Genomic DNA, 27,905 nt, shown 5'->3' on the forward strand with positions numbered 1-27,905 from the left:
CCTTAAATTTATTTAAACTATCAACTTCCACAATGACAAATGGAAGTTTGTTTCCAGCAATTAACCACTCGCTGGCTAAAGGCAAATTTCCACACATCTATTCTACATCTATCTTCTCCTCAATGCCGACCGGGCTAGCCGAGTGGGTAAAGTACCTGCCCGGCAACCCAAAGGTCGCCGGTTCGATTCCCGCCTCGGGCTTGGATCAAAGTACTGCAAAAACCTTGGGAGGTGCAATATGGCCACAGAAGCCGATGCGCCAACAACTACCAAAATCAAATCTTCTCCTCAATTTGAATTTATGCCCCCTTAGGTTCGTAATCTGAACCAGTGGTAGAATCCCATCAGAATTCAGCGTGCTCAACCCATTCAAGGCCTTATACACCTCAATCAGATCACCTTGCAGGCGCCTAGTCTCTAGCCGCTGCAATTTGCAGAACTTAAGGTTCTGAAGATGAAACTGGCCTGAAAACAATGCAGCCAACTGTTTCACAGCATGAACTCTTTGGTTCTGAACTTAAATCAAAAAAATCTTATAGCACATGGGATGTTTTTCTCATGGTACAGACACAGAGAACAAGAAATAGTCCCCTACTTTTTTGAGGATAACTCTCTGGTTTTTTGCAGTAATATGACTTAAATGACTTTATGAACTATTTTGGAATTAGTTACAATCCTACAGAGTGGAGACTTTTTATTGACTCATCAAAGAGGATTCTCAAGAGTGTGTTGCTCCAAAATGGAAATAAATATGGGTCAATTCCAGTTGCTCGTTCTGTGCATTTGAAAGAAACATATGAGAACTTGGAGTTGTTGACAAATATTAAGTATGAAGAATATAGTTGGTTGATCTATGCTAATTTTAAAGTGTTAGACGTGTTACTTGGACAGCAATCTGACTACACAAAAATGCCTTGTATTTTTTGTGAGCGGGACAGTCAGGCAAGGAATAAGCACTGAGATTTCATGGTATGGCTAAACAGGGCAGTTTGTTGCCTGTATCAAAGAAAATAGTTGATAAACCACTGATAGACCTCAAAATTGTCCACTTTCTACTCTTCCACATCAAACTGGGTTTGATGAAATAGTTTGTGAAAGCATTAGCAATGGCATATGATGCAAAAAAGCAAGCTTATGCAACATCAGCAAAAAAAAAAAAAAAAACTTCCCATTTTGCCTATCCATTCACTCCAAAAGTTTCTCCAGTTCTTTGAATCTATTTAAGCCATCACCTTCCACAACAACAGAATGGAAGATTGTTCCAGCAATCAATCCCTCGTTGGAACATCCATTCTGCAATTGTCTTTCCTCAGTTTGAATTTATGCTCCCTGAAGTGCATAATCCGAGTACAAGGAAGAATCCCATAAACATTGACTTGCTCAAACCATTCAAAGCCTAATAAAACTCAATCAGATCAGATCACCTCACAGGTGCTTAGTCTCCAGACTATGCAATTTCAGTTAAACCTTTCTTGGTAAGAGTGCTGCTTTGTTCTCGTTGCCCTTCTCTGTGCGCCTCCGTAGCCAGGTGGGAAGGAGCAGCAGTGCGTAGCACACGCTTCTTGATTAGACCCGTGTTCGAGCCCGTCACTACCAAATACGGAGGATGCGGAAAGGTCAGGGAATGACCACCGCATATCCCGGAGCAATAATGGCCTTAGTTGCTAACGCTCCTAAAAAACAACAACAACCCTTCTCTGTACTCGTTCTAGCAGCTCTTCTTTCCTAAAATGAGGCCTCAGGACCTGTATGCAATACTCAAGGTAGCCTGAGCATTACCTTATACCAGGGTTTCTCAAACTTTTTCAAGCGCGGACCAGTGTTTGTAGATTTTTTTTTGTGGCCCACCTATACCTATAAATTGATGTATTTTCAATAATTATACTCATAAGTTCAGGAAGTAAGGACACTGCCATTAGGACATTTAACGTACCAGTAATAATGCAATTAGATATTCATTAACATTAGTAAATATAAATAAAAGATAGGTAATTCATTTCTTTGATTATTATCAAAACTTTACATAAAACTTAGGAAAGGAAATAAGGAAATTTTCTTGTAGTTTTATGTAGGTATATTTCAAATAAGTTGTTTGCGGACCGGTACTGGGCCGCGGACCACACTTTGGGAAACCCTACCTTATGCAAGGGGAACATCACCTCCTTATTCCTGCTAGCAAAGTTCCTGTATATCATTGATAAGACCTCACAAGCTGTGCTGGCAGCCTGTCTGCACTGCTCGGAAAACTTCATATCTGACAGCACAATTACCCCCAGGTCTTTTTCATTCTCCACTACTATACTACACAGTTGGTACATTACTCTATGGTTACTACTATCCATATGCAGTATTTTGCATTTGTCAATGTTAAACTTCAATTGCCACCTCACAGCCCATCTGCCCAACTTTTCTAGATCCTTTTGCAGCAGCCAACCATTGTTACTGTTGTTAACAACCCTGCCAACCTTTGTATCATCTTCAAACTTTTGGATTAAAAAAATTTTCTGTTTATAATCCGGGATGGCCACACTGTCAGAGGAGTTCACACGATCGAGAGAACGCAAGAGACCGCTCTATATTTAGCAGTCACGGTGTGAACCCTGGTCACTCGAAGTACCCTTGTGGCAGACCACTGAGGTACAGTGGCCGTTAAGCTTGATATACATTCATCAATATCATTGACAAATATAGAAAATAACAATAGTCCCGACATGGAAACCTGGGGGACTCTAATAACATTAGTCCACAAAGAGCAGTATCCATTGATTACCAGTCTGTCTTCTCCCACTGAACCATCCCTTTAATCATGGCAGCAACTTACCCTTAATGGCATACTGCTCCAATTTATACAGTAGTCTTCCATGTGCAACAGTATCAAAAGCTTTCCCAAAATCTTAATATGATATCAAAATTATTTTTTGCATCCAGGGTCTTTTTGACCACATCGTAATATCCAGTCAAATTGGTCAGGCAAGATTTCCCCTTAACAAACCCATGCTGTTTCTGAACTATTACTGCAGTCTTGGCTAGATGATCCTGCATTGCTTCTTTAACCAGTGACTACATTATTTTACTTTGAACATAAGTTTAACTAACATGTCTGTAATTATTTGTGTCACCCTTTGCTCCCTCTTTGTGAATTAGGGATACATTTGCATATCTCCAGTGTGTGGAGACCTCCCCTGAACCCAAGGATGCTCTCATAATTTTGGCTATGGGTTTACTTATTTCCTTCGCTGCCTTCCTTGATATAACTGGATAGATTCCATCCATCCTAGGTACCTTTCTTAAGTTTATCTTCAACAATTTCTCCTCCACTTTTCTCTCAGTTATTACAAAATCAATTAGCTGCCTAGTAGAGTTTGATGAACTTGTGGCTTCACTTCCCTACAGAATTCCTCATGTGAATGTAGATGCAAAGTACTCTTTCAGTTTGTCAACTACCTGAGCAGGATCATCAACAGTCAAACCATCGATATCCAGTGGACCAGCTATCCCCTTCCTTCTAGAATTTACATAAGTAAAGAAATCTTTGGTTTTTTTTCTTTGCATCCTTTACCAAAGATTTCTCATCTGCCTTTGGTTGCCTAACCTCCTTTGTGACTTGATTTCAGACTAGCTTATATCTACTATAGGCTTCTGTGTCGTCTAATAATTTATATACATCCCATGCATTTTTATTCTTTGCCATGTTTCTTATTTGTTCATGTGACATTCATTTAGGCCTAAACCTTGAACAGTATTTCTTAGTTGGTATGAAAAACTTAGTAACTTCCAAGATCAATTCTTTGAATGCTTTCCATTTAGAATTTACTGTTGGTAACATCATCAGTTGGTTCCACTATATAGAATTTAAAAACTGGTCGAGACCACCATAGCCACCTTTATGAAAGCAAAAACCCTTCCCTTTATCCCTGTTTGGTAGTTACATCTTTAAGTAAATCCCACATTAATACACTGTGACCTTTACCTCAGGAAGGTCTCTGCTTCAACTACCTCTATACTGAATTTTCATCAATCACCCAAGAGAAGCTAAAACAAGATAGTTTTTTTTTTTACCTCAAATTCGCAAACTGACGAGTGACCGATATTTTGAGGAAACTGTTAATAAAAGAGAAAAACAGGTATGGATTAGCTTCAGGTATGTTGAGAACTTCTTATGGAACAACAAGGATCTAGAATACAGGAATATAGTTGAAAATATGTTGGCAAATTTCAGGAAGCTGGGTAACAACGTGAGTGTCAAGGTACATTTTTTGCACTCCCACATTGACTACGTCCCTGAAAATCTAGGAAGTGTTAGTGATGAAGGGGAGATGGAATGTCAACATGATGGCTGATTATTTCTGGATGCTGAATAGAGACTGTGACGTAGAAGAATCTACAAGAAAATCAAAGAAACAAAAATTTGACCCATAAAATTTGAGCTACGATGGTAGATCAGTTTTTAAAATTAGATGCAAGTGTTTAGTGGACTTTTTACCACACTGCCCTTTTTATTGGTGTTTTTAACATATACATGACTTGAGGCGGCTTCCATCGTGTAGTGGATTGACAACGGCTGCAGATTTATCTATTTATTTAAATATAAAAGTCTCACGAAAGTAGCATTTTGTTATAATTTCAGTGCACAAATTCTGCCAAAATTATTAAAAATTTGTGAGAAATCAAATTTGCTTTTGTGGTTTTTGAAGAAACCAGACAGAATGGAAATAAACGAAGGTGATTTTTGAAATCAGCACTAGAAAATGGTTCAGAAATGCCCTTTTCTAAGAAAATATTGAATTTTTTTCAAAATATGAATTTTTTTCAAAATACACAGTAGGGTAATTACTAAATATCTTTGAATTGCAGTATTATTTCATGTCAGCAATTAGTTACATATATGGCGCCTCCGTAGCCAGGTGGGAAAGAGCAGCAGTGCGTAGCACACGCTTCTTGATTAGACCGGGGTTTGAGCCCGTCACCACCAAATACAGAGGATGCAGGAAGGTCAGGGAATGACCACTGCATATTCTCGGAGCAATATGGCCTTAGTTGCTAATGCTTCTAAAAACCAAATAACAACAACAGCTACATATATGAATAAGGTTCATACAGACATATTCAGAAAACATGAAATTGATGAATTTTTTTTGCTCTTTTCAGGCATGTGGGGATTTCATGATAGACTATTAACTTTGAGGAAAGCTTTACATTCTATGCTGTTAAGTGGCGTGTTTACAGATGCATTTTATAGAAGATGGAGATGGCAGACAGCTCTGCAAAACAAAGAGGTAGGTATAAATTCAATTAATATTAGTTATGATCAGTCGAACCTTTATATAACGTTAGGGTAGCTAAGAATAGAAACAGGTGCAGGTATACTTGCGTGTACACCAATGCTAGGAGTTTAGTGAATAAATTTGATGAATTTGAGGTATTGCTCAAAACATCGAAGGCAGATATTGTTGGGATATCAGAGACGTGGTGTCACACAGATATAAGGGATGCGGAACTGCAATTTGGGGAGTACAACGTCTACAGAAAGGATAGACAGGATAGGAAGGGGGGGAGGTGTTATGCTATTAGTTAAGAAACACATATAAAAACCAAGGAAGTGAAGCCAGTCGACATCGCTGGACAGTGCAGTGTGGAGTCAGTTTGGTGTGACATAAACATTGGGAGATCAAAATTGAGAGTAGGAGTGTGCTGTAGGCCTAATGGCTCTGATGAGTATAATAAGGAACTATACAGGGAAATAGAGTGGGCCAGTAAATCAGAGTGTCTTATAATGGGAGATTTTAATTTCCCAGATATTGACTGGAATTTGGGGGCTGGATACTCACACACTAGCAGGGCTTTTGTGGATTTATTGGATGATTGTTTTCTACATCAGCATGTTCAGGAGGCAACTAGAGGGAGTAATACTCTTGATTTGATTATCAGCAGTGATTCTTCATGCATTAAGAATCTGCAGATAAATGAACCACTAGGTGGCAGTGATCACAGTGTGCTGAAGTGGGATTTACTCAAAGAGGTAACTACCATTAGGGGTAAAGGGAAGGGTTATTGCTTCCGTAAAGGCGACTACGATGGACTGAGACAGTATTTAAATTCTATACAGTGGGACCAACTGATGATGTTACCAACAGCAAATTCAAAATGGGAAGCATTCAAAGAACTTATCTTGGAAGCTACTAGGCTTTACATACCAACTAAGAAATATTGTTCAAGGTTTAGGCCAAAATGGATGTCAGATGAACTAATGAAGCATATGGCAGAGAAGAAAAATGCAAGGGATACATACAAATTAACACACGACACAGAAGCCTATGATAGATACAAGTTGATATTCAACCAAGTTACAAAGGAGGTTAGGCAGGCGAAGGCAGATTACAAGAAATCCTTGGCAAGGGATGCAAAGAAAAACAGCAAAGAGTTCTTTACTTATGTAAACTCTAGAAGGAAAGGGATGAATCAGATTGGTCCACTTGATATTGATGGGTCAAGTGTTGATGATCCTGCTCAGGTAGCTAACAAACTAAATGAATATTTTGCATCGACATTCACACATGAGGAGTTATTCAGCGAGGGGAATGCCAGAGGTGTATTCAACTCTAGCAGTAAGCTGCAGAATCTTGAAATAACTGGGAGTAAAGTGGAGGAGAAACTGTTGAAGATAAACACAAGAAAGGCACCTGGGGTGGATGGGATCTATCCAGTTATATTAAAGGAGGCAGCAAAGGAAGTAAGCAAACCCTTAGCCATAATTATGAGAGCTTCCTTGGACTCAGGGGAGGTACCCATAGACTGGAAATGTGCAAATGTGACCCCAATTCACAAAGGAGGATCAAAGGCTGACACAAGTAATTATAGACCTGTGAGCTTAACTTCTGTTCCAGGAAAATTAATGGAGGCACTGGTTAAAGAAGCACTGCAGGATCATTTAGACAAGACTTCAGTTATAGCTCAGACACAGCATGGTTTTGTTAAGGGGAAGTCTTGCCTGACCAACTTGATTGGATACTATGATGCAGTCACAAAAGAACTGGATGCAGGGAATAACTTTGATATTATATACTTGGATCTTAGAAAGGCTTTTGATACTGTTGCACATGGAAGACTGCTACACAAATTGGAGCAGTGTGACATTGGAGGCAAATTGCTGCTACGGATAAAGGGGTGGTTGAGGGGGAGAAGACAGAGAGTGGTAATCAATGGACACTGCTCATCGTGGACTGATGTTATTAGTGGAGTCCCTCAGGGCTCAGTGTTGGGTCCATTATTGTTTTCTGTATTTATAAATGATATTGATGATGGTATATCGGGATTAATGTCCAAGTTTGCAGACGATACAAAGGTTGGCAGGGTTGTCAAGGACACTACTGACACTATGCTGCTGCAACAGGATCTGGAAAGGTTGAGCAGATGGGCTGAGAGGTGGCAAATGAAGTTTAACATTGACAAATGTAAAGTACTACGCATGGGAAACAGCAACCCCAGAACAACGTATCAACTCTGTGGTACAACACTGACAGTGGTAGAGAATGAAAGGGACTTGGGGGTGGTTGTGCAGGCAGATATGAAGTTCTCTGAGCAGTGCAGACGGGCTGCAAGAGTAGCTCATGGAGTATTGTCAATGATATACAGGAATTTTTCCAGCAGGGATAAGGAGGTGATTATTCCATTGTATAAGGCGATGGTCAGGCCACACCTAGAGTACTGTATACAGGTCTGGAGGCCTCATTTCAAGAAGGATGTAGAGCTGCTGGAACGAGTACAGAGAAGGGCAACAAGATTAGTGAATGGAACAAAGGGGTGCTCTTACGAAGAAAGGCTTAAGTTTTGCAAATTACAGTGTCTGGAGACTAGGCACCAGCGAGGTGATCTGATAGAGGTGTATAAAGCCTTGAATGGTTTAAGCATGCTCAATGCTGATGGGATTCTTCCTCTAGCTCAGAATAATCACCTGAGAGGGCATAAATTCAAATTAAGGAAAGACAGATGTAGGATAGACGTGCGGAAATTTGCCTTTAGCCAGCGGGTGGTTGGTTGGTGGAACAGACTTCCATCCCTTGTGGTGGAGGTTGATAGCCTAAATAAGTTTAAGGCTCAGCTGGACAGGTATTTTGAACGAACAGAGGGGTGAAGTGGAAGTGGTTTTTTTTTTTTTTTTTTGGCTGATGCTGCATAAGCTTGCTTTCTTGCATCAAATGCCTCTACTAATGCTAATGCTAAACGAAATTGATCGTTCCCTTGAAAAAAATCGTTAAACAGAAATTTCGTTATAAAGAAATATGACCTTTTCAACAGTGAAAAATAAAATACTGTAAATTCAGAAATATAGTAAAAGATGTGAAATAAATCAGAAATAAGTGGGAGTGAATAAATTTTCTCACAGTTTGATACAATTAATTTATTAATACATACATATTAAGAAATGACTACTTACATGATGTGCACAACATATTAGTACACTTTTAAGAATAATGTCGTAAAATATTTAGTTATGTTTTGTTGTAGTCTACGCCGTTCATAAAAATGTTTTTGTTTAAACACTCATATATTTTATGTTACATTTTCTTTCCACTGAAGGCCTCAATGCAAAGTTTCAAATGCTGCCAACATTTCTTGTTTGGAAGGTTTAATATTGCCCTCATTTTCATAGAACTCATTGTCGATATTGTCACTAGTTCTTTGTATAATCTCAAAAATGTTGGAGCCAGTCGGATATTCAGCTACTATGACATAATGATCAACTCCAAAAAATTTGCCAAGAACAATTTCTCCACTGGTCAAACTTCACTTGGAACTCTTCCCAAGATTGCTCAGTGTCGTGTAGTAGTTCATCCCTCTCATTGCTATTAATTAGCATTTTAGCAAAACCTACTTTTGCAAAACAATTCTTAATCATTGTTTCCATCACATCTTGACTCCACACTTTTGCCAACTCTGATATGCACTTCTGCAAATCTATAACAAAATCTATAGGTTGGTTGGTTTCTATTCTCAGTATAATTTTTTTCTGTATGTGATTTCGGTAATGCATTTTCAAATTCTTGGCCCATTGCGTGCAGTTTAGACCAGGTATTTGGAGGGAAGGAAACAGGCTTCGCATTTGTAAGTTTCGAAATGATTGAGTGAAGGTAGGCAGGGTAGTTGTCAACAATCAACGTGATTTTTCTGTTTTCTTTCGTCATTTTTCTATCGAAATTTAAAATCCAATGTTCAAAAAAAAAAATTTTTTTTTAAACTGTTTCCAGTGGGTATAGTTTTCTTTGATTGCAGCTCCACTTTCATCAGAAATAACTTTTTCAAGTAAGCCAACCAGAACTGGCTTGGAATGTTTTATGCCCCAGAAAAGATGTGCACTCTAGCCTTTTCTTCTATTAATGGCCCTGATATCGGCACTTTTTGGTCTCAAATCAACTTCATCCGTATAAAAACTGCTTCATCTACATCTTCACACAGGCATACTTTCGAAACAGTTTTTCAGAATGGTTAACTCACTACTGCCAGGAATACCAAATTTTTAATCATTCTACACTATTAAGCACTTCCACTTTTTCACACTATACTCAAGGATTTTCTCTTAGACACTGTAAGGTTGCTTTCACAGCAGCTAAAACAAAATTGAATTAGGTACCACTTGTACCTACCATGTAAACAGAGACAGGTGAAATTTAGTGAAAGCATGGATGACTCGACTCATTTCTTCAAAACAACAGATGAATTTCCAGGATAAAGGAAAATCACTCTCTCCTTGTTCTCTAATAGGATGCTTACTGTAGAAAACAGGTTGATCAGACCCACTGCCCGTATCGGGAATATGCCTTAATCTTTGCCAGTGGCTGTGAACATAGATAGCAGTTGACTAGCACGATTCTCGGTACAGTAGTGTATAGGATGTATAAGTTTTACCTCTTTTTAGCCATTGCTGATCCACTGCTGGGCAAAGGTCTCCCAAAACCTTCCATCTTTTTCTATCCCATGCCGTAGTTAGCCAGTTTCCTCCTGTAGGGTTTTATGGGCACCACTAAATTGTAAAATGTTTTAGCTGTTAATTCTTCATCCTTTTAGCTCTTAATTCGTGCTTTCTACCGCATCAGCTCTATTGCCTAAAGGCCAGAGGTGCGAACAATGTGTACCTGGGTCTCTCAAAATCAATTTTTTTGTTATATGAAAAATTTCTTCGCTATACAGAAACTATTTTTAATGTAATGAGGTGCCTCCGTAGCCAGGTGAGCAGGAGCAGCAGTGCGTAGCACATGCTTCTTGATTAGACTGGGGTTCGAGCCCGTGACCACGAAAAACGGAAGATGCGGAAAGGTCAGGGAATGACCACCGCATATCCCCGGAGCAATATGGCCTTAGTTGCTAATGCTCCTAAAAAAAAAAAAACCAAACAACAACAAACAATGTAATGACCAAGAGGAAATCAAAAAAGTTAGCTATATGGAAGTTCATTAAAGAGAGGTCCGACTGTATTCTACTTGTCTTACTACTAGCTGGTTTAATCCCCTCCCCCTTTTTTAAATGAGAACCCCAAGCACAAGACATATTAGAACCTATAGTACTTAGTATATTGCATGGGTTGAAGGTTGAGAAGATGATAGAAGATACTTGACATTAGAATTGATTTTTTTTGGACGAATTTACAGAAGACTGCTTCTTTGCATCATTTTGTAATATTAATTAGCTGTATCCATAAAGGCCCTTCTTCAGCAATGATTTGGGAGGCTCGAAAACTAGATCTAACTGCAGATAAATTTTGATGAGTAAAACTTCTAATCTTCTGTTGTTGACTTTGAAAAGTTTGGGTTAGTTCTTGGAGTTTTTTGTGCCGCACAGCTCCTTGAAATTTATCGTAATTTGAGGCATGTTTTATGGTGTAGTGACGTTTCACATTATATTCCTTGAACAAGGCTTCATTGCAAATAAGATACGTATCTTTGATCAAAGATATGTATTTGCTCAAAGTATCATTGAGCAGTACAAAAAAGTAATTAATTGGCCACCACTCATTAAAAACGCAACAGCCAGCATCAACTTCTTGTTTTCGACATCAGCTTTGACATGATTTTTATGGAGTCACTGGAATAAAAAAAAAAAAAATACTTGTGAATATTGAAGTAAGCAAGCACTGACGTGTTTTCAAATCTGTTTATATAAAATGCTTAGGTATGCTGCCCAAATTTTCCAACTGCTAATTGTTTCCAGCACCCGTTCATGCGGTTCACCTTGCATGACCACCCTACCAGGCATTCTTTTTTAATTTTTTACTAACGTTTTTTCGTCCGAACATAGACAACCTATACTTGAAAGCTATCGATGTATATTTATTTTAATAAACTGTTCTAATTTTTAAGAAGTGTAAAAATGGCTGAACAGTGTTTAAGAACTCTGAGAAAATGTAGAAGAAATGCTAACGAAACATTATAGGAGAGATCTAATAGACTAAGAGACTGAAACAAGACTCTACGACTACAAAGATGTACAGAAAACTTTGAAGAAAGAGAAGCAAGATTGGAAATGAGAAGACGGGTGAAACACTGTTGGACTAATCAAATAGAAGTACCAAATGCAAACAATCAATAAGCTGTAATTAATATGGAAGAGCATGACAGGAAATACGTATTACAACTGTGGGTATTGCAGTGCAAGATATTGGGGACATGAGTTAAACACGTAGAATAAATACACTAAATGCTGTCATGAAGAAAACGTTTCACTTGACCCACTGTCAGAGACACCTACTGTTTTATTGAGAGCTGCTGACAAGGGGATACATGTGAAGCAAATAACTACAGAGAACATGTATGAGAGTACAACTCAGCAATGGCATTCACATCGATGGGCACAGAGATTAAATCACTGCCTGGAAATGGTCCATACTGTTTTAGAATACATGGTCAGATTTACCATTTGGTCTCACCGCTATATCTGAATGAGGCAAATTAGCCAGGATATGGACAACTTTGTATTTTCAATTCTGCTGAAGCAACATTTGCAAAAACAAAGTAATGCAACAATTGGACGAGATGGTTAAGAGACGATATGTGCACCTACATCCAAAACGGAGGTTGCTGCAATATTTGTTGGAGATGGGGAGCCACCTGCAAATAGAGATATATGCATATATCCCACAGGTGACTGCTGTAGAATTATATCACCGATAAACAAGAATGGTGAAGACCGAAAGATCTAGATTAAACTATTTCGCCATAATCATAAAGATGCCGTATGTTACACCAGGTATGTTTAGTTTTATGAAATATTTTAACATAAAGGTTATTATTATATTCATATCACTCTTATGTCATGTGAAATTAATAATATATGTGAAATTAATAATATAGTTTATTAGGCTGTTGGCCTAATAAACTACATTATTATAATATAAAACTTATAGTTTAATAAGGTGACATTCAGGTATCTTACCGATACTCATCATCAGACCATGCTGTGGGGAGAACCAATAGTGTACCTAGGGGGGATGCAGGGTGAGCATTTGCTCACCCTGCAACACATTTGCCTTCGTGTAGGCATTCGAGGTGAGCGGATGCGCTTAGTCAGGGCTCCTCAGTTAAGTGGTTTACTTTTGGATAGTGCTTTTAAATATTTGATTTCTTTAGATATTGTTGGATTATTTGTTATAGGTTTCCTGTAACAGTTTGATTTTAATAATATTATAGATATAATTTTTTAAAGTTAACTTTCATTGATATTTATTTAATTTTATAATGGTAGTTACGAGATCTGCCTTAAACACGTCACAGGGTATTGAGACTCACACGGAAATAGCCAATGGCGATTTTCGGGTGAGTCATGATTTAATCCGTTGTGGAACCTGTGGAATGTTTTCCAAGGTCGACCTGGTGACTAATCCTACCTCACCTGGGGATTCTTTTCTTTGTGATCGATGTAAGGAGTGCACCGATCTTAAATTACAATTTGGTGCACTGATGGAACAATTTGAGTCCCTGATAAAACGGGTGCTTGCCCTCGAGAATAATGCATCTGGGAGCTCGTCAGGGACTCAAGACTCCAGCAATCTACCAAGTGATGCACACCCGATTCGAGCCCCAAAACAGAAAAACCAAGTGCAAACTACTCTGCTTAAAAAGGACTTTGTTTTATTAGGAGACTCCATTGTCAGGGAAACGGGGAATATTTTTTGTAATAAGGATAGGTGGAGTAGAACCAGGGTATGTCTGCCGGGAAGAACTATTGATGATGTCACCAACAGATTGTCAGATTTTAAAGGGGGTAAAGAGAATATTATTATTCATGTGGGGACTAATGATATTAAACGGACACAATCTGACGATTTGTTGGAAAAATACAGGACCATGCTGAGGAAATGCCGCGAGCTAGGCCATAATGTCTATGTGTCTGCAATTCTGCCCAGACACGATAGGAGGGATTATATGTTAAGAGCCTTGTAGATTAACTCAAGACTTGAAGGAATCTGCAAGGCTTTGGGGGGAAATTTCTATCAGCATGGCCCACACTTGTAGGTAGAAGGAATTTGTTTTGTAGAGACGGGATACACTTAAACATAGGTGGTGCAAAAGTTTTTGCCAGTATTATTGAGGATACCTTAAAGGTTCAGGGAAACTGCTAGCTAGGGGGGATGTGAGTAATACCGACACGTGTTTATCTGATAATATTGGTCAAAGTAACTCTTGCACATACCTTAAGAGTTCTTATCTGCTACCCCAACTGGACGTATTATCTAGATGTTCTGGGGGCAGAAACGTTTCACGTGAGCGGGTAGCTAATATCAGGGAAGAGAGCCTAAAAAACTTCAAGGGTTGTGTTAGGGTTGTTAAATATACAAGAACTGTAAATCTTAATTGTTTATACAGTAACGTTAGAAGTGTCGTCAATACAATGAGTGAATTCGAACTGCTGGTTAAAACAAGTAACACGGACATAATAGGGCTTACGGAGACGTGGTGCTACCCGGAAATTGGGGATGATGAGTTTAAGTACGGCTTGTATAATGTATTTAGGAAGGATAGGGTAGATAGAAGGGGTGGTGGGGTAATGCTTCTTATCAGAAGCAGCCTGAGTGCGACGATAGCTTTCCCGGATTCAGATATTGCACATGCTAGTATAGAATCTGTATGGTGTGAGATAGTTGGAAACAAAGGTATAATGCGAGTAGGAGTAATCTACAGACCAGGTGATTGTGAAGATTATGACAAAAGCCTCTACATGCAAATGAAATGGGCAAATAAGCGTCAATGTCTTATCATGGGTGATTTCAATTTGCCTCAAATTGATTGGAGTAAATGGGAAGAAAACTCGACATGGGGAACAAAATTTTTAAATCAAATTTTCATCATCACCCATGAATCAGATGACATAACAGGGTTGACAGTAGAGGAACCAGTAGCAGGAAGTGATCACGGAGTTCTATGGTGGATGATGACGAGAGAGGTAGCAGAAGTAAAAGGCAAAGGAATGGGTTTTAATTTCAGAAAAGGAAATTACGATGCCTTAAGGTACTACATGGCCTCTATTAACTAGGTGGATATCGTGCAGAAAATGAATACATTTGAACTGTGGTACGCTTTTAAAACATTAATCACAGATGCCTTGAATGCGTATATACCATTAAAAAAATACTCCACGAGGAGGGTTCCAAGTTGGATGAATAGTGAAGTTGCCACATTACTTGAGAAGAAAAAGGTGGCATGGAAAGGTTACAGAGCAATAAAAAGTACTGAAGCCTATAACAGCTACAATGTTGATGTGTAATAGAGCCACAGAAAAGATTTGACAGGCAAAGGCGGTTTATGAGAAATCACTAGCAAACAGAGCAAAGAGGGGGAATAAAGAATTCTTCACATGTATAAATGCCAAGAAGAGCAGGACAAACCAGATTGGACCTTTACGTAAGGGAAAGGGGTTAGTATTAAATACACCAGTTGTCGTTGCAGATGAACTCAACAGTTATTTTGCATTGATATTTACAAATGAAAAACCTTTTGTGGCAATGGGAAATTGTGGGAGCGAAGTTAAAAAATATGTAATTAATGATATTGAAATTTCGCAAGATTATTTAATGAAAAAACTTTCGAGCCAACAGACCAGTAAGGCTCCTGGAGTTGATGGAATATACCCTATAATCTTAAGAGAGGTGGCAAGCGGGTGCATTGAACCATTGAGGCTAATTATGCGAGCATCACTAGACTCTGGGGAGATTCCCTTGGATTGGAAAAGTGCAAATGTATCTCCCATACATAAGGGTGGCTCTAAAAGTGAAGTTGGAAATTATCGACCTGTCAGTCTGACTTCAGTAGTAGGGAAAATCATGGAGGCAATGATCAAGGGTGGAATTCAGGATCATTTGGATCGAATGGAAATTCTCAAGGATACTCAGCATGGTTTTGTAAAGAGAAAATCATGTTTAACAAATCTGGTTCGCTATTTCAAAAGGGTCACTCACGAGCTGGATTTAGGGAATAATTTCGACATTGTTTATTTAGATTTCAGCAAAGCTTTTGACTCAGTCCCACATGAGCGGTTGCTTTATAAGCTGGAACAGGTTAGAATCACTGGGAAAATCCTTAGATGGTTAGAAGGATGGCTTCAGGGCAGGAGGCAGAGGGTTGTGATAAATGGCTATTCCTCAGATTGGGTTGATGTAAGAAGTGGGGTTCCCCAAGGATGAGTATTAGGACCACTGTTGTTTTTAATTTTCATAAACGACATTGACGAAGGGATAGAGGGCGTGATGTCTAAATTTGCAGATGATGTTAAAATTGGTAGAGTAGTTAATGATCACTGTCAAGCTGAGCTTCTTCAGAGAGACCTAGATAGACTTCAGGAATGGTCAGAAAAATGGCAGCTATGCTTTAATCCAACAAAGTGTAAGGTATTACACGGGAAACAGTAATCCGAAAATAACTTATTCACTTGGTGTAGTTCAACTAAACCCAGCACTGGAGGAAAGGGACTTGGGTGTTATGATACGGTCAGACATGAAATTCTCTGAGCATTGTAATCAGGTTGCAAGGAAGGCCCATGGTGTCCTATGGATGATCTATCGAACTTTTGCAAGTAGAGATTGGGACGTGATAATCCCATTATATAAGGCTTATGTTAGACCACACTTGGAATACTGTGTTCAAGTATGGAGACCCACCTAAAGAAAGCTTCTTGAAAGTGTGCAAAGACGGGTAATTCACCTGGTGAGATCGGCAAAAGGGCGTCCTTATGAAGAAAGGCTTCGAATATGTGGTTGCAGAGTTTGGTTGCACTGTTTAAGGCTCTGAGAGGCATCAGTAAAATGAATGAGGACGAAATTTTCAAGATTATAAATGATGCTAGAACTAGGGGACATAAATTCAAGTTACTGGGGGGAAATGTTTAGATCGGACTGCAGGAAGTTTTATTTTAGCCAGCGAGTTATAAATTACTGGAATAAGTTGCCTTCATGGGTGGTAGAAGCCGACAGTTTGGGGAAATTCAAAGGTCATCTGGATAGTACTTTCGGGTAAGGGAAGCGCATAGGATGATAGGTTTAATTTCCTTTTTTTATTAATTATTATTATTATTTATTTATTTTTTTTTTTTTTTGTTTTTATCATTGTTTTTTTCGGTTTTTTTTTTTTTTTTTTTGGCTGGTGCAGCATAAGCCATAGGCTTTCTTGCACCATGCGGCCATTACTAATACTAATACTAAATGGCACCTATGGACGGGTGCACAATTTTTTGACAGGGCAATAGACCATATTACAAACAGACAGACAGTAAAAGCTCCTGTTTTGTCATCTTTGCTCCCCCTCAAGTAAAAACCTAAGTACTGCACTGGGGAGAACAGAATGGGCTACAAATTTGAATAATTTAGGATATTACAGTTACAATTACCAATAAAAGCAGTTTCTGTTTTATGAGTTTTCGCTTCGTGAGTTCCCGGGTTTAAGAGTTTTTTTTCCCCCCCAAGTATCAACAAAATCGAAAATATGAACATTAACTGCAAAAAATGAATGTTAAACATTCATAAATAACACATTCCAAACCACATACATAGCTATACAATAATGTACCCCGCTTTACGATATTAATCAGTTCCAGAGACACCATCGTACCGTTAAAATTTCGTAATGTGAACCCAATAACACATTGTTTTTGGGTAATTAATTACAAGATCTTGGAAGTTGGAATTTTTGCTGTATAACTAAGCTATTTATCTCTAAAATGTAATTTTTAAGGTCACTTATTAGTTACCAAGATAAATTATTAGTTACCAATTCAAATCATTAAAATGCAATACTACACCTTCATCATTATCATATGTTCCGTTATAAGAATCAATTTTGAACGCCTTAGTGATATTTTTCTAAAGCACATTTCTGGAGGTCACGACCATAAAACAATAAAAAAATTTTGCACTCTCCGGTTTATTGGGCCTTTCTGTTAGTGCAAGCAATTATAAATGGGTAGTAAACATGTATTTCCCCTTTACTGAAATCTTCAATCATATAAAAAACAAATAAATTTTCAGAATCTTCTCTTCATTCCTTTTTTTTTTTTAACTTCGTGAACTTGTTACTTCACGTGAATCGCGTTAGTTGCAATTTGTGTGCGCCATTAAAAAATGCTTATGCATGCAATCGTGAAATTTATAATTAAAATAGAAGATTATCTTGGAAACAAACACCTCTTGAAACATTTCTGAAGAAGATGACTCCTTGTGCAACAAACCAACGAGTGCTGAGACAATAGTGAGTGATGATGATAATGAAGAATAAACATTCTTTAACATTCGTAAGTCGTAAATAATTTTTTTATTATTATAATTTGCTTGATTTTACAGGCTACATTTTCATTTCTTTGGATAAAGTAATCATGTTAAACATAAACTAATTAGCTAACTAATTTCATTGTTGAGAATGTAACATCTGTTTTTAACATTATGTCTATGGGAAATAAATTCCCACTTTACTTGTTTTCACTTTATAAACACGTGCTAGGGACGAATTAACTCATAAAGTCGGGAACTACCTGTTCGTAATTTGGAAATTACGATTCTAAAGTATTAAGTTTTTAATTGCTGTTGTAATAGAAAACCGGAAATATAAGGTAATACAAATAGATTAAATTCATACCTGCTACCAGAAACTTTGTGCATACAGGCTGCCAGAGGGATTAACTCCATTAACCAATAGGATAGTGTCATGTTTTGATTCTTGATCCCAGCTTCTTGTGTAGTGGAAGCCTAGGGTGACCTTTGCTCCCATACTCTGGACATCAGGGTTGGTGTGCAGGCTGGCAAGGGATTATAAAATCCCTAATTACTGTCTCTAATGCCTGTTGTTATTTAATGACAGGGTCAAGATTAATGGATTATTTTAATGATGTTTCTAAGACTAGCTTTGAGTGGAAATAACAATTAATATCTAACAAGGCAAAGCTGATGACACAGAGGTGTCAACACTATTAATCAACCGACGAATGTTAAAATAATCTGTAAAATGTGTTTTTCGTGAATTTTATTGTGATCTAATATAAACGTTATAATTTTTACGATCTAATTGAAATATCTGTGGTCTGGACAAAATTCTTTCATGGGCCAGATCTGGCCTGTGGGCAGTAGTTTGGGGACCTCTGCTCTACCTGGTAAGGCTGCACCTTCCTTTTTGTGATATTAGGATGGTTTAACTGGGGACCAAACCAAAAATCCTTGGGACCAAACATTTTTTTTTTTCTTTTTTCGTAGCCAATGTGTTCCAGTTATCTGGTTTGTATTAATTGTATTAAATATAATGGTAAAACACCCTTTTCCGATAGAACCCTGAGAATATTTACCTACACATAATCTATATGTGATATGGATGATAAAAGGAATAAATGCCATATTCCTGTTTGTCCTATTTTAATGAAATTTGGCACAGCTTGACAGATCTTACTAAAAGAGTGAAATATAAAATGTTGGGAAAATCCATTTGCTGGGAGACCACTTATTACATGTGGATGGATGGACATTGTGAGGATAATGGACACTATATGCACATATGTCAATACTTCTAAAATGGATTAATCAAAAAATTGTCATATGAAACACAAGTTGGTGGAGGAAGTGATTAGAATTTGGTATTATGAAATACTGCAAAAAAAAAACATTAAAAAACCTTGTGTGTTTCATGTCCAGTAATTATAAAGTTGTAATAAAACTATTTTTAAAACTTCTCTTAGTTGCTATTATTTTGTCTTTGATAACATATATATAATTTTTTTATTTTTTTATTTTTATTGATATTTCTTCAATCAGTAAGGATATGAAATTTATTATGTCCGTAGCCTTTGTTTATAGGAAAAATTTTAATGTGAATTTATAACCAAAAAAAAAAAAAAGGTTCAAATGGTAAGTTGCTACGAATTTAGCTAGATCCCATAAGTAGCTGATATCAGTGTACAAGTTTGTGCAATAGCATCATATTACTATGAAGAAAACTCAAAAATTGCTGAAAACGGCATTGTTTTAGGTGTATCTCACAAGTTGCCATGATATTAGCATTTAGCATTAGCATTAGTAGAGGCATATGATGCAAGAAAGCAAGCTTATTCAGCATCAGCCAAAAAAAAAAAAAAAAAACAACACACCACTCCATTTCACCCCTCCCTTCGCTCGAAATACCTGTCCAGTTGAGCCTTAAATTTCTTTAGGCTATCAACTTCAACAACAAGTGATGAAGTCGGTTCCACCAACCAACCACCCGCTGGCCAAAGGCAAATTTCCGCACATCTATCCGACATCCGTCCTTCCTCAATTTGAATTTATGCCCTCTGAGCTGATTATTCTGAGCAAGATGAAGAATCCCATTGGCATTGAGCATGCTCAAACCATTCAAAGCCTTATACACCTCTATCAGATCACCTCGCCGGTGCTTAGTCTCCAGACTCTGTAATTTGCAAAACTTAAGCCTTTCTTCTTAAGAGCAACCCTTTGTTCCATTCACTAATCTTGTTGCCCTTTCTCTTTACCCGTTCCAGCAGCTCTACATCCTTCTTAAAATGAGGCCTCCAGACCTGTATACAGTACTCAAGATGTGGCCTAACCATTGCCTTATACAAGGGAATAATCACCTCCTTATCCCTGCTAGAAAAATTCCTGTATATCATTGACAAGACACCATTAGCTACTCTTGCAGCTCGTCTGCACTGCTCAGAGAACTTCATATCTGCCTGCACAATTACCCCCAGGTCCTTTTCATTCTCCACCACTGTCAGTGTAGTACCGCAGAGTTGATACGTTGCTCTGGGGTTACTGTTTCCCATATGTAGTACTTTACATTTGTCAATGTTAAACTTCATTTGCCACCTCTCAGCCCATCTGTTCAACCTTTCCAGATCCTGTTGCAGCAGCATAGCGTCAGTGGTGTCCTTAACAACCCTGCCAACCTTTGTATCATCTGCAAACTTGGAAATTAAACTTGATATCCCATCATCAATATCATTCATAAACACCGAAAACAACAACGGACCCAACACTGAACCCTGAGAAACTCCACTAATAACATTAGTCCACGTTGAGCAGTGTCCATTGATTACCACTCTCTGTCTTCTGCCACTCAACCATCCCCTTATCCATAGCAGCAATTTGCCTCCAATGCCACACTGCTCCAATTTGTGCAACAGTCTTCCATGTGCAACAGTATCAAAAGCCTTTCTAAGATCCAAATATATAATATCAAAGTTATTCCCTGCATCCAGTTCTTTTGTGACTACATCATAGTATCCAATCAAATTGGTCAGGCAAGACCTGCCCTTAACAAAACCGTGCTGCGTCTGAGCTATAACTGAATTCTTGTCTAGATGATCCTGCAGTGCTTCTTTAACCAGTGCCTCCATTAATTTACCTGGAACAGAAGTTAAACTAACAGGTCTATAATTACTTGTGTCAGCCTTTGATCCTCCTTTGTGAATTGGGGTTACATTTGCACATCTCCAGTCTATGGGTACCTGCCCTGAGTCCAAAGAAGCTCTCATAATTATGGCTAGGGGTTTGCTTACTTCCTTTGCTGCCTCCTTTAATATAACTGGATGGATCCCATCCACCCCAGGTGCCTTTTTTATGTTTATCCTCAACAATCTCTCCTCCACTTTCCTCTCAGTTATTACAAAATCATCCAGCTCACTGCCAATGTTTACTTTACCTACATCATTCTCCTTCCTGAATAACTCCTCATGCGTGAATGTAGATGCAAAATACTCGTTTAGATTGTTAGCCACCTGAGCAGGATCCTCAACTGTTGAACCATCAATATCCAGTGGACCAGTCTGATTCATCCCTTTCCTTCTTGAGTTTAAATAGGTAAAGAACTCTTTTCTGTTTTTCTTTACATCCTTTGCCAAGGATTTTTCGTAGTCTGCCTTTGCCTGCCTGATCTCCTTTGTGACTTGGTTACAGACCAACTTATATCTATCATAGGTTTCCATGTTACCCATTAATTTGTATGTATCCCATGCATTTTTCTTCTCTGCCACATGTCTCATTAGTTCATCTGACAACCATTTAGGCCTAAACCTTGAACAGTATTTCTTAGTTGGTATGTAAAGCCTGGTAGCCTCCAAGATTAGTTCCTTGAATGCTTCATATTTTGAGTTTGCTGTTGGTAACATCATCAGTTGGTCCCACTGTATAGAATTTAAATACTGTCTCAGACCATCATAGTCGCCTTTACGAAAACAAAAATCCTTCCCTTTACCTCTGATGGTAGTTACCTCCTTGAGTAAATCCCACTTCAACACACTGTGATCACTGCCACCTAGTCGTTCATTTATCTGCAGATTCTTAATGCATGAAGAATCACTACTGATAATCAGATCAAGAGTATTGCGCCCTCTTGTTGCCACACGAACATGCTGATGTAGAAAACAATCATCCAATAAATCCACAAAAGCCTTGCTAGTGTGCGAGTGACCAACCCACAAATTCCAGTCAATATCTGGGAAATTAAAATCCCCCATTATAAGACTCTCTGATTTACTGGCCCACTCTATTTCCCTGTGCAATATCTTATTATACTCATCAGAATCATTAGGCCTATAGCACACTCCTACTCTCAATTTTGATTTCCCTATGCTTATGTCACACCAAACTGACTCGACACTGCCCTGTCCATCGATGTCGACTGGCTTCACTTCCTTGGACTTTGTGTTTCTTAACTAATAGCATAACGCCTCCTCCCCTCCTGTCCTGTCTATCCTTTCTATACACATTGTATTCCCCAAATTCCAGTTCCGCATTCCTTATATCTGTGTGACACCACTTCTCTGATATCCCAACAATATCTGCCTTTGATGTTTTGAGCAATACCTCAAATTCATCAAATTTATTTACCAAACTCCTAGCATTGGTGTACACGCAGGTATACATGCACCTGTTTCTATTCTTGGCTACCCTAACACAACCCATGTGTTTACTTGTACCGCAATGACTCCCAGCAGTCTCTGAAATATCCTGCATCTTGTTTTTCAGGCTTCTGCTCATTTCAATAGAAGCAGTGTAAGAATCACTTCCACCTCTGGCAGTGGCTACTGTTAATCTATTAATCCTTGTATCCCCCCCAACTAGCAGTTTTCCGACCCACCTAACTCTGCCTCGACAGCATCAGCAAAAATTCTTGCACCCTTTCTATTTAAGTGTATCCCATCCCTGTAGAAGCAATCTCTCCTGCTAACAAGTACCGTCCAGGCTGAAAAAAATTCTACCCCTTGAGCCTTGCACAATCCCTCCAGGGCCGAATTGATCGACAAGGTGGAGTTATATTGTGGAGTTATACTTCATAACTAAATTGCCATCACTGCATTACCAGGGTACCTACCCACACTGTTGTCCAGCCACTGAAGATAGGCCAAAGAGCCTTGAAACAGTGCTGTCTAGGTGGTGGTATCCGCTAAGAATAAGTAACAGTAGCCTTCTTCATTGGTGAAGCGTTACTTATTCGAGGTAGTGCAATATAAAACTAAAACACTTTTTAGCTTAACAATGTACAAGTTTATGCAATAGCATCACGTTAGTATGCAGTAAACTCAAAAATAGCTGAAAACGGCATCGTTTAATTGCCGTAGTATGGTACTACCTCGAATAAGTAACGCTTCACCAATGGAGAGAAGGCTATTGTTACTTATTCTCAGTGGATGTGCTCACAGTGCTCAGCTTTGTGAAGGTATTCACGATATGTAAATACCTGCATTTTAGTCTGATCCACTTCATACGCCATCAGGCATCTCTCATATTGTGGAGTTATACTTCATAACTGAATTGCCATCATTGCATCACCAGGGTACCCACCCACCAAAGATAGGCCAAATAGCCTTGAAACGGTGCCGTCTGGGTGGTAATGGTGGTATCTGCTGAGAATAAGTAACAATAGCCTTCTCCATTGGTGAAGTTTGTTTGTTATTTGGTTTTTAGGAGCATTAGCAACTAAAGCCATATTGCTCCAGGGATATGCGGTGGTCATTCCCTGACCTTTCTGCATCCTCCGTATTGGGTGGGCACGGGCTCGAACCCCGGTCTAATCAAGAAGCGTGTACTACGCACTGCTGCCCCTGCCCACCTGGCTACAGAGGTGCCATTGGTGAAGTGTTACTTATTCAAGATAGTTCAATATCGTGGCAACTCGTGAAGGTATTCACAATATGAGTACACCTAAAACAATGCAGTTTTCAGCTATTTTTGAGTTTTCTTCGTACTAACATGAAGATTGTTATCATTGAGGTATGATGCTATTGCACAAACTTGTATGTTGTTAAACTTTCATGCAGCTTGAGGCTTAAACCCTAAAAGCATTGTAGCTGATATCACTATTAGGGCATTCTGAAAACATTGGGAATGTAATTTATTCTGGTTTTGAGGATGCTGTTGTTTCCATTTTTCATTTAAGATAGTCAGTGACGTTCGGTGTATGATTTAAATATGGTAATTTGGCTGGCCAATTTGAATGCCCCACCATTCATTCATGTTCCTCATGCTAATTTATAACAGGGGAAACACTGTTAACTGGAAACTTGTTGTCCCGGCATATGAGTATCCCTCAAATGTTCAACGAAAGGTATAGCCTTTTGCTGATTCATCCTGGTTGGTATTTCAAGTAGTGGACTCATTTCATAATAGTTAAAACATCCCCAGAGCATCGCTGACCAGCCACTAAGCTTTTACAACATCTTGCAGTCCGAATGAAATGCCTCATTGCTTCTCCTGCGAATTCAATGCCTGGCATCATTAGAGTACAGTATTTAGAGTGTAGGCAAAATTTGGATTATTCAGACCACATCACAGATTTTTACTCATCGTTCAACAGTCCAGTTTTTATGCCTTTTAGTCCTATTAATCGGGTTTTTATGTGCAGCTGTTAACATTGGTCTTTTTCAAGGGCCCTGCTCACATATCTGTGTATGCAATTCTTTTTGTAGTATTCTCCCAAAAGTCCTTGGTTAGTTGACTGCAGCAGTTCAAATGGTTTTCACATTTCTCTTGTTTAAAATCATTTTTTGGTTACTAGATGTGATATTCTTTTCTAATCATCATCAGTTAATACAGACTTTGGACTACAGTTCTGATACTTATTTCTGGTTCTTTTTGACTCACACCTTTCATAAACTCTTATTACTGTTTTTCCTGAAACTCCAGCAAATTCATCCACTTTTTTAACAGGATGTTCTTTAGACCTGCCAAATGCTATCACTTTGTTTTGTTATGTGCTTAAATCTTTTTTGCATCCCATCATTTATTGTGGAAATTCTTGCTTCTTTGGTCACAGCCGGTATACCTATAAATAGAGAAAATGGTTAACCTTATATCCTACTTTTAGTGCTGTAAGCAAACAAGCACAGAAGATACATATTTTCTCTCTGTTATGTCGTAAATAGCATAAGCAACTTAATTTTTGTTGTGTGTGTGTGTGTGTACGTACACACACACACACACACACACACACACACACACACACACACACACACAAGATGTTTCATAACATTACCCCCAGGGGCTCACATCTGATGAGTATGGGCCTGTGTTTGGTCCTGAGCTGGATATCATCATTCTTTTTCTTGGCGATTCCCTTCTACTTTTGACTCTCTCTCTCAGTGTAACTCGAGGATTTTTTTTTTTTTTTTTTGCAGCACAAGCCTCAGGCTTCCTTGCATTATGTAGCTAATAATAATAATATATGGGCTGTATACTTTCAAGATCAATTTTGGATTTGATAAAAGTTCCTATAAACATGTCCAGTTCTAAATGATTATGGAGTTATGGCTCTCTGAATTTTAAAATGTCTCTTGTGTTTTCAATGATTAAAATTTAAGCACACACATATACCTAATGAAATGTTTGTTTGATCAATCATAATCGAATGTCTATGACTGATCCTGAAAGTACTGCCCACATATTATGAAACACCCTGTGTGTGTGTGCTTGTGCATGCTGCACACAAACTATGAATAGTCAAGTTTGTATTTGTGTCTGTATATATTTATTTTTTATGTATATTAATAGGCAGGTCTGGTGTATTGTGAAGAGGAATGGTACCGCGAGTGGCAGAATTTACAAAGAATGGCTTCCACACAGCCACGAGCAAGAACTTATAATAGAGACAACTACAGTTCATTGGGTGGCAGAAGGTCAGAATAATTTCTGTACTCATTTTTATTGATATAAAAAATTGGATTTCTGGTTGAATTATTGGCCTGAATTTCAGAGAAATTTTAAATTCTGCTATATCAAAGCAAATATTTTTAATGAATTTTAGTCACATTGTATTGTTATGGACCTTCTGAATGATGTGCACAGAAACTCCAGTGGGGTTTACATGGGAAAAACCCAGATCCAGCTTAAAAGATTGAAGAAATTTAATAGTATCTCAGCTATATCATAGCAAATATATTTAATAAATTTCAGTCACATTATATTGATATGAGCCTTCTGAATGATCTGCTCTTTCACTAAAACTCTAGTGGGGTTTACATAGGAAAAACAAGTAATATAAAAAAAAAAAATTTAAGTTAATTCCTACTTAGGTCAACAAAGAATTTTATTTTAGTTACTTTTTATTAAATAATTACAATTAATATAAATATATATATATATATATGACAGAATCACAATATTAAGTGGCAAAATAGAAAGCGAATTTCCTTGCAATTTTCCATTTTCCTTTCTATATATGGTGTTGGACTATTATTTTTATTCACATGTTTCATTTTCCATTTTGTTCCCTCCTTGACTCAGACTAGAACCCAGAGTGAAAAAAGAATCTGAAAAAGAATTTTTTTCCAGCGATCTACATGCTTCGCCACTGACGGTATTTATTCCTAAATTTATATCCTGCTAAATATCTTATATAAGAGAAATTTTTTTCTCCCATATAAAACTAAAATTAATTAATTAAATTTAATTAATGAATTAATATTTTAAAAAACTGTATTAACATCAAGTGTCATCCACTACAAGTTTAAAAAAATGTATTTGAACTTGAGTGGATGAATAACAAAAATTTATCAAAAAATTATTGATTTTCGCAAGAATTGAACTCGCATTCTTCACCTTCACGTGAAAAATACTGAAATCCTTGCATTTTACCGATTGAGCTACTGCCTGTTGATTTCAATTTTATTCCTAAATTTATATCCTGCTAAATATCTTATATAAGAGAAATTTTTTTCTCTCATATAAAACTAAAATTAATTAATTAAATTTAATTAATGAATTAATATTTGAAAAAACTGTATTAACATCAAGTGTCATCCACTACAAGTTTAAAAAAATTTATTTGAACTTGAGTGGATGAATAAAAAGTATTTTATTAATGATTGAAAATTTGAACAAGATATATAAATATATATAGGGAGAGTGTGAACTAATAGTAGGAATTGAATAACTCTTGTTTACATGAATAAGTGACAGTTGACACACTAATGAACCATCACACTATTTTCATTTTCTGAAAATAGACAAAGCTGCAAAGTTCCAAATACACTTGCCATTATAATATTGGATGGCTTTCTTAACAGAGATCTCTCAAATTTCTTCAGCCTTTTAAGCTGGGTCTTTCAAACAGTTGACCTGGATCAGTGCTTCCCATCCTTTTTTCAGGTAAAGACTACTACTTTTATATTTGAGGTATAGGCCACAGACCACAAAAGACATTACCATACATGCAAATATATTAACTATTTTTTAAACACAATATATACTTATACCTAAGATGTATAGTATACATTAGGTTGTTATAGGCATACATGAATCTCCCATCAATGTAATATTTTCTTACTTCCAAAAAATATGTTTTGCTGTCATCACACAGACTGCTTTCATAAATTATATAAACCGTATGTTGGGAAACTGATAGATCTTAGATTTTCAAACTCGGTTTTGTGAGATTAAAAATCTCACAGAATCCATTTTGACACACACACACACACACACACACACACACACACACACACACACACACACACACACACACACACACACACACACACACACAGAGAGAGAGAGAGAGAGAGAGAGAGAGAGAGAGAGAGAGAGAGAGAGAGAGAGAGAGGTGGATTTTTTATTTATTTTTTTTTTTTTTTAATGAAAGGGTCAGATAACATAGAGTTGAGTAAAGGATTTTTGAGATATATTAAAAGTATTTTAATATGAATTAAGAAATATCCAGATTCAGAATCTTGAGCAGCAATTTTCAAAGTGTGTTCTGCAGAACCCTAGGGTCGGCAAATGTTCTGTTAAATTTTTTTATCATTGATTTTATGTAATTTGTACTTATGAATTGCTGTTTTTAATTTACTCTTAATTATTACTGCTCTTAACAACAACCTCCCCTCCAAAGGAATGAATGAAACAGTTGTTATACTGAAAGAACATATTGACAGTTCATAAAATCAGCAAAAGAACAAAG

The 27,905-nt window shown here is 37.6% G+C and overlaps 1 protein-coding gene across 1 annotated transcript in view; it reads left to right on the forward strand.

The window, feature by feature from the left end:
• Positions 1-27,905, forward strand: part of LOC150089260 (OTU domain-containing protein 7B-like) — a 151,220-nt gene that overhangs the window by 112,420 nt on the left and 10,895 nt on the right. The window contains exons 7-8 of the mRNA XM_090389924.1: positions 5,149-5,276; positions 25,502-25,626. Coding sequence (XP_090246050.1) covers positions 5,149-5,276; positions 25,502-25,626 — 253 coding nt within the window. The remainder of the gene's footprint in view (positions 1-5,148; positions 5,277-25,501; positions 25,627-27,905) is intronic.

Source organism: Mastigoproctus giganteus, chromosome 2 (assembly GCF_048544385.1).
Source record: "Mastigoproctus giganteus isolate SK-2022 chromosome 2, ASM4854438v1, whole genome shotgun sequence".
In the NCBI taxonomy this organism is placed as follows: Eukaryota; Metazoa; Arthropoda; class Arachnida; order Uropygi; family Thelyphonidae; genus Mastigoproctus; species Mastigoproctus giganteus.